Source organism: Momordica charantia (genome assembly GCF_013281855.1).
Source record: "Momordica charantia cultivar OHB3-1 chromosome 6 unlocalized genomic scaffold, Mcharantia_2.0 BLBB01000006.1, whole genome shotgun sequence".
Classification (NCBI taxonomy): Eukaryota; Viridiplantae; Streptophyta; class Magnoliopsida; order Cucurbitales; family Cucurbitaceae; genus Momordica; species Momordica charantia.
In genome coordinates, this window is record NW_028275164.1 from 8,828,626 (window position 1) to 8,839,745 (window position 11,120).

The 11,120-nt window shown below is 30.3% G+C and overlaps 1 protein-coding gene and 1 pseudogene across 2 annotated transcripts; one reads left to right on the top strand and one right to left on the bottom strand.

Annotated features, from left to right (window-relative positions):
* The first annotated feature begins 3,007 nt into the window (after nucleotides 1-3,007).
* On the top strand, nucleotides 3,008-4,116 carry LOC148210642 (uncharacterized). The gene has a single exon (XM_088124840.1). It carries the CDS (start codon nucleotides 3,094-3,096, stop codon nucleotides 3,838-3,840), a length of 747 nt encoding a protein of 248 aa, XP_087980966.1. The 5' UTR covers nucleotides 3,008-3,093; the 3' UTR covers nucleotides 3,841-4,116.
* A 1,027-nt stretch (nucleotides 4,117-5,143) lies between these two features.
* On the bottom strand, nucleotides 5,144-9,094 carry LOC111021644 (uncharacterized; annotated as a pseudogene). Its single transcript, XR_015791814.1, has 5 exons — nucleotides 7,010-9,094; nucleotides 6,409-6,930; nucleotides 6,221-6,313; nucleotides 6,045-6,145; nucleotides 5,144-5,524 (listed from the first exon to the last, which is right to left on the bottom strand). The product of XR_015791814.1 is annotated as an uncharacterized LOC111021644 (transcript).
* Between the last annotated feature and the right edge of the window lie 2,026 nt (nucleotides 9,095-11,120).

The window sequence follows — 11,120 nt, forward strand, 5'->3', positions numbered from 1 at the left end:
GCTTAAAAGAAAGGCATAGTTTTGCCTTTTTAGGAAACGAAACGACACCATTTTGCACCAGGCGAGAAAAAGGTTTCGCTGCCTAAAGCCAAAGTGACGCTGTTTTGGAGGCAGGCGATGAAAACCTTTTCGAAGTGTTATGACTTATAATTTTTAAAAAACTATAATTATAGTTCAGGTTAGTTTTATCCGGATATATTTTATAGTATTAGTTGAGATCAATGTCGTCACGTTTTTAGGTTTAATATAAGGTAATATAAGATTAGGGTCATGACAATTGTCACGCATGGTTCATTTTATGTAGGCTGCCATTTTTCGAGCCATATCGAAGATTTGTCCAAGAACATAACGGTTTTTTTTTCAAAGTTTTGTGTCATTGGTGTCCATCATTTGGCAAAGACGTCTTGCAACTACCCGCCACTCTTCTTGATTACTTTATTTTGTAATTATTGTATCTCAGGCATTTTTTTTTTAAACTAGAGTGCTCTTGATATTAATGTCTCTTCTCTGGTCGTATATTTGTCACGTACTTTTCTTTTACATTTCTTTTACGGTAATTGTAGTGGGTAGCAAAAATACTTTATGTATTTCAAAAAATATCACAAACTTTTAAAAATTTCAAATATAACAAAATATTTGAATTTTTATTTTTGGAATTTTTATTATTCAAATTTTACCCTTATGATATCAGATATATATCTATATTTGATATACATCTGATGTATATCATACATCAAATCTATATCTGATATCATCTAATGTAAATTTGTATATGATATATATCCAATCTATATCTAATTTACATCCGATGTAACTCTGATATATTTCCGATATACATTCGATGTACCCCTAATATACAGTATCAAATGTACCCATGATATACATTATTAGATATTCTATTGATATATATCAAATTTACGTATTATACCTATAATATATATATCTGATGTACTTCTAATTTATCATATACTAAATATTTCCCAGTTGATATACTAAATATATCCGCTGTTTAAATTCTAGTTTACCATTTCAATTTGTTGATTAATATACTGATATTATCAATAATGTTGATTACTATATCACTACTATTTATTCAATATTACTATTAATTAGATACTAAATATAAGGGACATCAACTGTTTAAATTTATAAAATTATATCAAAATTTTAACTTGTCTTTTTGGACGTGCATGATCCACGTAAACCTTTTATATAATAACTTTATATTTCAAAAATAAAAATAAAAAATTTTGCGCCATTGTTTTCATATAAAAAAATTGGATATAATAATATTGTATCAACGCACATGTATCATAGTTATATTAGTAGATATAATGATTATATCATAGGTATATAAGTGGTAAATTATAAGCATATTAAGTATATATCAAATATATATCAGTGTTATATTAGTGGAAAATCATATAATCATATAAGAAGTTATATCAGTAGATACCATAGTTATATGAGTGGTATATCATTTGTATATCAATGGTAAATTAGATACATATCATATATATATATGTGTTGTATTAGCGTGGTAAACCAATGGTTATTATACGTATATTAGTGGTAAGACATGTTAGAAGTTGAGTAAATATCATGGTTATACCAGAACTAAATCAATTGTATATCATTATTATATAAGTGGTATATCAAAGATATATATCAGTGGTCAGATATATTACAGATATATATCAGATATAGTAAAGGGTGAATTTGTAATTTTATAATTGGACCTCCGTTCTTTCTGAAAAAAAAACGTTATATTTGAAAAAACTAAATGTGGTTGCTATTTTGCTTATTTTACTAAATTTTTTTGTCATATTTGCAAGTGCCTCTCTCTTTTATCTAATGCTAATACGATATTTAAAAAACCATCCATTTAAACTTTGATTAAACTTATTTCTATTTTAATCTCTGCATACTGCACAACACAGTGTAATCTCAGCTCATTCGATTTCCAAGCTTTGTGATGTACACTTTCGAGGAAAGTTCCTTCACCCTATAACGTGACCAAAACAGCATAAAGTTATGTGGAAAAACAATTAACAAAGCTTTAATTTTCCAATGTATGTCCATAGGAAAGGAACTTGAGAAGAAAGAAGAAATAAATTTCCAAAGAAAAGGAAAGGTGATGAGATATGTGGGTCATTCCTATTGGCTACTTTTGCAGTATAAAACATGATGACGATTCAAAGGTGAGCTAAAAATTACAGATAATGATATCATATATAAAGAGAATAAATCATTTTAAATTTTATCATACAATAAATTTTTTAATAAATAAACTCAACAAAACTCCAACATAGGTTAAATTATATAAAATCTCGTCTTTGGAGTATCCTACTTTCATGCCATTCACAAGGTTCAACAAATAATCGATTTTTCACGATCAAGGGTATAGTACTATTTGTAGTAGCAGTCCTTATATATTTTTAAATTTGCTCGTTTAACATCGTCGGCTAGGAAAAAGGAAAAATCAAAGATGTGCCTTTACTAATATATCATTAGTATTTTCCCTCTCCTAACCGACATGGATTCCTAACAATATATGTAACATGCAATGCTTACTATATTATTTAAGGTTTACGTAGTATGTTGACTTTAGGTAGTTTAAGTACCGCGTTAAATTGGACTAAGAGTTAAATAGTGACAACTCATTATTTTTCAAAACAATTTTTTGTTTTTGCATTTTTCTCCTTGTTAGAGATATTTAATGATGGTAAGGAAGAAGTTGCTTAGTAAAGAGTCAAGTATTTTCCACATTTGGTGGAGCGGCTATTTCTTTTCAACCCCCTGCTAAAACACAATCCTAAAAATTTAATAAATAATCTTTTTTAATTTTCCTCTCTTGAGAATAAAATGGTCACATCACAAAGAAAAAAAAAAAGAAAGCATCAACTCAAGAACTTGCTTAGCAAGTTCAATTTCTATCTTTCCATGAATCTTCTCTCTAACACTCAATAATACACACACAGCACTAAAGAGTCTATATAAAGTCATCATTTTCCTACCATAGTCATCAAAAACCAAAATAAAAAGCACCATTTTCCTACCTTTCTCCACTGATCAAAATCTGCCTTAAAAAAAATGCCACAGTTTTCCAAACCCTGTTGGATCTCAAACATTGGAGGAGGAAGCCATGCTCTGGACACAGAAGAATTCATCAAAAAGGGGAACAATCTATTGAACTGGAAAATCCCCAAGGTACCCACAACCAAAATCTACAAAAAAAAGTCCTTCACTTCCTTCTCTGATCCCTCCATAAAAACCATAGAAGGGAAAGTCTCTTGTGGAAATGGCAGCCAAGCCTTCAGATTGATAGCTCAAAATCCCTTAATTGATGGCCTAAAGGACAGGAGACTCTACACCATGTTCAATGTGGGGCTGCTCCAAATTGGGGTCAAAACTTTAACCAAAAAAATTCCCTCAAATGCCTCAATTATTCTCTGTGTTTGTGACACTCGCTGTGAGAAGCTTGAAGATTCGATTTTGGGAGTGGTGGAAGCTAGTCTAAGGGATGGCCCTTTGTATTTCAACATATTTCCAAACATTACCATGTCTGTGTTTCATCCCAAGTTGTCGGATGCTTTGGTTTTGAATGTCATTGTCGAGGGTTTTGAGCAGCTCCCTGTGGGGACACAGCCCATTAGTGTAATGTCTAGGACTTGTTATAAGTTTCAAGGGAGTGCAGCTCCTGATGCCCTTCTTGAGAGCCCACAAGGGAAAACTGTGTTTTTTCAGACAGATTTTGAGAACTCCAATGTTGCTGTTCAGAAGGTCTCAAAATGGGATGAAGTTGTCCAAAAAGTCATCTACTCTTGTGCTGCAGAGTAGAAAGAAACGTACTCGGTATCTCCACAATTTTATGATATCGTCCATATTAGGTCTAAATGGTGTGATTTTTACTTAAAACAAAAAAAACTGTCGTGTTGGTGGAGATGATATGTTGTGTCATTACTTATATATATTATAGATTTTTTTCTTTTTGGAATTGATGAGAGACTATGTTTGTATCTATAATATGGATTAATAAGTGAAAGAAGTGGATTTTTTTTTATTTAATGAAGCACTGTATATTAGTTGTTATCTAATATAAACCAAGTTTATATATATCCGTGTGTGAAATATAAGTTTTTGTATTAATTTGTATTGTGTATGCCTTTGTTACATAAATGTTATGGTTATTTTCGTACATGTTTATTTATAAAGTATGCTTTTTATTGCACAAAGGTGTCGTCTTCTTTCTTAGAAATGTTTTATCTTAATGGCAAAAAAAAAAAAAAAGTTTTATCTTCTTGCCTACTTTAATAATTCATGTGGGGATCTTTAGAATAATGTTTAAATTTGTTACTGTTTTTTCATAAATGAAAAGTTGGAGTCTTTTATGAATAATGGAATAGCTTTATGAATGATTGGGCTGGGTCTTTTCATGAAGTGTTTGTCTTCTTTCTCGAGCAAGTTGTTACCTTGTAGTCCATTTTTCTTTCCTCTTATATCTAATAAAAACTCATTTTCTCCGGGATCTAAATATGGTTAATTTTTCACTTGTCATCGAAGGGTAGCCCGATTGACAAGAGTTTGAGTCTTTTGGTCATACTAATTTAAAGATCTCAAGTTCGAACCACTAGAAGAAAATTAAGTATTTTCAAAGGTCAACTACCTTTGAAAAAGTATAAAATAAACTTTCGATAAATCCTTTTTCGAAGGTTTACTCAACCTTCAAAAAGTGTCGAAATAGGTCTCGTCGAAAAAGCTTTTTCGAAAGATTTGTTAACCTTCAAAAATTCATATTTTCCAAAAGTTATAAGCCTTCGATAATTCTTAAATTAGTTGTCAATAATTAGTTAGTTTCAATTACTTTTTTTCGAAGGTTTCATTATTTTCTAAGGATCATAATCTTATCTTCAACCATTTTTAAATCTTCAAAAAAAAGTTGTTTATTGACATTTGTAAATCCTTCGAAACAAATCAAATAGAATGATAGCGTTTGAAATTAGTATTAATTTAATATTATTTGTTTGGAAAAATTAAATTACTTTTCCTAGTTAAAATTTATAATTTCAAAACTATATTCAAACAAAATATTATTTACTATAACCAATAGTTACTGCAAAAACAATCAACAAGTAGTCACGATATTTCTAAAACTAATTCAAATAATACAAATACTTCAAATACGTAAAACAAACAAATTTTCTAACCCCTACTTTAGGATTTCTTTCGCATCATCTCAGCCATCATTGCTTGAAATCCATGCTCAAAACGATTTTCTAATTCAATAATTTGATCTTTGAGTCCTTGTACCTCAACTTTTCTTTGTCGTTCTGACTCGTTAAGGCGTCGCTCAAGATCACGAACTTTGGAAGATGATCCAAACAACCCAGAAGGAGTAACACCGGCTCCATAACCTCGAACACACCCATGTTTCTCTGGTTCAAATACTTGGACAAAAATCTCGTTGTTGTTCATGTCAAGTGTACCATCAATCACTTGAGAGACATATCATTTGAGTTCCGACTAAAGACATAAATAAAAAGTTTAAAGACAAAAATAAGATATTTTCTAGTAATATGAAAGTAATATCGAGTAAAAATTGCAAAACAAATATCAAATAAGATCATCTCAAATATTGCTCAAGAAATATCAAATTGCAACAAATTCTAAATTCTAAATTCAGGTACCATCTCTTTTCTATATAAAATTTTAGCTTATTGAGCAAAAATGTATTATATTCTTCGTTAGCTCCAGACTTCTAAAAAGATCAAAAAACAACAAATATATAATTTATACACCGCCAAAACAAACCTTGTGTAAGGAGGAGTGATGCAAACAATTGTCAAAACTTAAATTGCACCAGATTATGCAGATTCTGTGATTCGTATTTGAGAAACTCATATTCCAACAAATAGCATAGTAGCAAATCCCGAAGAAAAACCAAAAGAAATGGAGAGATTTCAATTTGATTTTAAACATTTAAGAGATAGAAAGGCATGAATCATTTTAACTTAAGAAATATAAATCCATATAGTGTACTTATCAATTTCTCTTGTATAGTTTCATTCACCGTCGTTCCATCATTTCTTAAGTGAGTTATCTCCCAAATTCTTATGCGACTAGGTTCATTATTAATGTCATGAACCTAGCTATTTAAATGAAAAATATATATTAGATGATTGTACTAGATTAAAAGAAGTTTATGTGATTATTCATTTACCTATTTCTCAACCCTTTGTTGTATACTCTGTGAACCCCATGTGTGATATACATTCAATTTAGAACGGTTCACTTTGTTCCTGTCACACATCTCCTACATTTCAAAAATAGAAAATGAGAATGATTACCATTTAAAGAGATAAACATATTCTTGTTATATGTACTAGAAGACAAATTTTAGAATATAACCTGATATTCAGTTGACTTCCACAAGTTAGCAAGATATTCTGCATCTTCTCTTGTAATTTCTGGTGGAATATTAGCCAAAGCTTCTGCAACTATATCATATTTGTACAACCATTTTTTCTTCAAGCTATCTCTCCAATTATTATAAGATCGATTAAGTTGACGTAAAACAGAAGCCTCATGACCTTCAACTTTAAATCGCTCTTACATGGCAAAAAACAATGACAATTAAAGCAAGTAATACGTAAATAAAATAACTATTAAGTTTTTATATCACATATAATGAAAGCTCAAATAGTTTTCTTTTTGTTGCCATGTCAATATCTTTCCAACGTTTCCCTTGTAGAGGTGTAAAGTTGACTTGTCGAGCCAAAATAGTGGATTGGCTTTTGAAAATATCAGCATTATCTCCAACGGGTCTTTTGTTCCTCCATGATACTTCAAATCTAATCCCATGAGGTAATTTAACTAGTTTAAGATTGCGTGTGGGACTACACACTTTTCTTGGCCCTACAAAAGAAGATTCTGAAATAAAAAGATAAAAAGAAAGGGAGAGTTAGAAACAAATCAAATAAAATTAAGTTAACTAAAAAAAATATATTACCTCCATTAACAGTCCTTTCATAATTAGTAGTTGATCCAATTTCTCTTGTAAACGATGATGAAACTTCTAGACCAACTTGTCTTTTAGATTTTGTTGAAGATATAGATGTAGTCGCCCCTACTATTCTCATGACTATTTATACTATTTCTATCTTGGAATTTGAACTTTGCTCTATGAGATGAGAAGTTTTTCATCTTTTTCCCTATCGTATATTGCACTTAAGAGTAGAAATTGCACTTTCAACCTGCAAATTATAACTTTCTCAAATACAGATAATTCTACAATTCAGTCTCTAACAAATAAACAGTACATAATATTCAATTCAAATAATTTTCTAAACATATTAATAAAGTCATATAATTGGACAGTTGCTTAGGAAAATCATTAATAAAGGTTCATAATACCAAATAACAAGAAGTAATTCAAAAAGAAGTCACCATCACCAAATAATTATCAACATTAAATTCCTTCATAGCCATCTTCTTCTTGACAATCTGCATCTTTGATTACAGGGATCTTGTAATAATCTCTTGGATCAACCTTCAACACAAAATACCAAGTTGGATTTTTTCTATCTTCAAGGTAAACAACTTGTTCAGATTGACATGCCAATACAAATGGCTCATTTGTAGCAAATGTGTAGGTCATATTCACACTAGTTAGTCCATGATCATCAACTTTAATTCCTTTACCATGACTATTGACATCCCACCATTTACATTTAAACAAAACGACATTATTTCCTCCCATATACTAAAATTCAATAATTTCATGCAACACACCAAAGTACTCTTGATTGTCAGTTCCTCTCACTACTACTCCACTAATTTGTGTTTTTATTAAATCATCAACATCCTTTATACGAAACCTAAAACCATTAACAATATATCCTTTGTAGTATATTACTTCTTGTGATGGACCTTGAGCTAAATCTAATAGTTGTTTGTCAACTTCATGCTTCCTTCATTATATAGTTCAGTAATCTACATAGACAATAGTATTATGTTTAATAATAAGTAGATAAATACAAACAAATAGATCATAACTACTATGTCTTTTCTTACTTACATGACTTACAAACCATTCTATAAACTCTTTATCGTGCTTTCTCTGTGCATTTCTGGCATCAACATGTTGTAATGCTTGTACGTGTTCACTAAAAAGAATTATAAAATCAAAACACACTTTACGTTTCATTTTAAAATATTTATCACTAATGAAATTTTTTCTTACCCAATATACGATAGGACATCATCACAATTCTTTAAAATATAATGATGTGCTTGTCTTCACTCTTCTGTCGTGAGCCTTCTTCATTGTTTACCTGGTCGCATAGGATGACCAACTGGTTTAAAAATAGACAATCTATCATATGAACTATGATCATTGTCTTCATTTCTTCTCATTTGATTGAACTTAGTTTCAATGGTATGAAAATATCTGGTGCAAAACATTACACATTCATTGGCAATATAACCTTATGCTATAGAACCTTCAGGATGAGCTTGATTGCGCACATAAGCCTTTAGCTTACTTAAGTACCTTTCAAATGGGTACATCCACCTATATTGAACTGGTCCATAAATTCTAGCTTCATTTGGCAAATGAACTAATAGATGCACCATTACATCAAAAAATGATGGTGGGAACATCATTTTCATTATTCTACAAAGAATCCTTATAATCTCATTCTCAATAATTTTTATAGCATCAACTTTAACCACTTTTGAGCACAATGTCTTAAAAAAATTGCTCAAGTCAATCAATACGTCTCGTACATCCTTCTTCATCAATCCTTGCAATGCATATGGGAGCAAATATTTCATAATAACATGATAGTCATGACTTTTGAGACCAAATATTTTTCTTCCTTTTAGATTAACACACCTCCCAATAGTATAAGAGAATCCATCTGGAATCTTTAATGTGTTGAAGTACTCACAAAATGTATTTTTCTCATCTAAAGATAATGTACAACATGAAGCTGGCAGGTGCCATTTGTTTTCATGTTGTACTGGATGCAATTCTGTTCTTATTCCCATTTGCTGGAGATCAAGACGAGACTTTAGAAGAAACCTAGCCGCAACTAGGGTACGTTCTTTTTTAGAAAGGTAAAGTTATTTTTTTCTAAACAGTAAAGTTCTTTTTTTCTTGTTTAGAAATTAAAGTAAATTTTATTACTTTTAATAATATTATATATTTTTTCCAAGGTTTTAATAACCTTCGATAAAAGGTTTATGTTTTTTTAAGAGGTTTTCAATAATCTTTGATTAAAAATAAAATAATATTTATAAAAGGTTTTTAACCTTAGGCACCTTCGGCGAAGAGAAAATTTTTATTTTTCTAAATAGAACCTTTTTCAAAGATTTCTAGCAACTTCGTAGAAAAAAGTTAATAATTTCGTAGCTTTTTCGAAGGTTTTCTTAGAACCTTCGATAAAAGATCATGTATTTTTCAAAGGCTTCAAATATTTGTTGATAAATATATTGTTTTTCAAAGGTTTTCAACAACCTTCGATAAAATACTGAATAATTTTCAAAGGTCTTCAGAATACCTTCGATAAAAGATTATCCTTTTCGCAGCTTTTTAATAGCCTTTGATAAAAAAAAAATGTATAATTTTCGAAGGTTTTCTAAAAACCATCAATAAAATGTCATATATTTTTCAAAAGTTTAATATTTGTTGATAAATATGTATTGTTTTTCAAAGTTTTCAATTACCTTAATAAAATAGTAAATAATTTTCGAACGTTTTTCAAAATACCTTCAATAAAGGTTAACCTTTTTCAAAGGTTTTTAATAACCTTTGAAAAAAATGCATAATTTTCGAAAGTTTTCTATAAACCTCCGATAAAGTATCATATATTTTTTAAAGGTTGCACATATTTGTTGATAAATATATTGTTTTTCAAATATTTTCAATAACCTTCGATGAAAGGTGGTCGAAACAACCTCGTTTTCTTGTAGTGAACCTTTCGGTGAGTTTAATACTGAAAACTCTTGATGTCTTTCGAATTTAGACTTTGAGACGGGTGTGAGTGCCCTTGGATATAGGAGATCAAAGCTCCAGCTCCCGGCTATAAAAAAAAAAATCCTTCACTTATTAACTTGTTTCAAACAACAGTATTTGCATTCGTTGATCTGTGCTTCTTGTAAAGGAAAATTCATTGCATCTAAAGATGTTTTGTTTAGTCTTATACTATTAAGGGTTTCACCTTCCAAGTCAAAATGATAAGAAATATTAATGAAGTTTTGCTAAGATCCCATCCATGTGTAGTGAATGAAAGAAAGATATTAACAACAATAATTCCTATAAATAACCTTCTTCCTTTCGTTACGTTTTTTTTTTATCAAATTGACATTAATTGGCTCATAATTTAGGCATACACATAGTAAAGATTGACCATTATGTCGATTGAAATGCCAAAGGCGACATTTTGTTATCCAAGGGAAAAAAAAAGTTTCCTCCTATTGATAGACACAAGTGTTGATGCAGAAATTTGGCCTCCTGTGATTCCGTCAAATTCGCACCAATCTTCAAGAATGAAAGGGATCAACGAAATCTGTAAAAAATAATAGCATTAAAGACCGGTGTGGCTCTTACCACACAGGCTCCAATCATTAAGTCAGAATCGGAGTGGTTGAATATAAAGTGTAGAGTGTTGTGAGCATAGCAAAGAGCAGAAATTTGTAACCTATCAAATAGTAGGGATTTGTAGCATACTTTTATTATGAGTATTTACCTTCTATTTATAGAGGTAAAATCCTAAGGTCATTAGGATATCTTCTCCTTTTGAATATAGGATATATTGTCCTGAATCTAGGGGAAATCCTAAGACCATGAAATATATCTTCTCCTTTTGAATTCCTTAAATAAAGGGAATTCGAATTGTAGAAAATAGGGATTTTCTCGTCCATAACAATAGCCCCCACTCTCAAAGTTGAAGATTGTCAAAGTTCTGCTTTGAGAGTATTTTGTCGTTCATGGGTTGACTATTTTTGTGGAATAGCCTCTTTTTTATTGCTGTTGATTGTAGTCTTAATTGGGCTAACTTTCCTAGCCCCCATTCTCTTTTGTTGTAGTTGGCTACCATCGAGTCCCTTACTGTTGA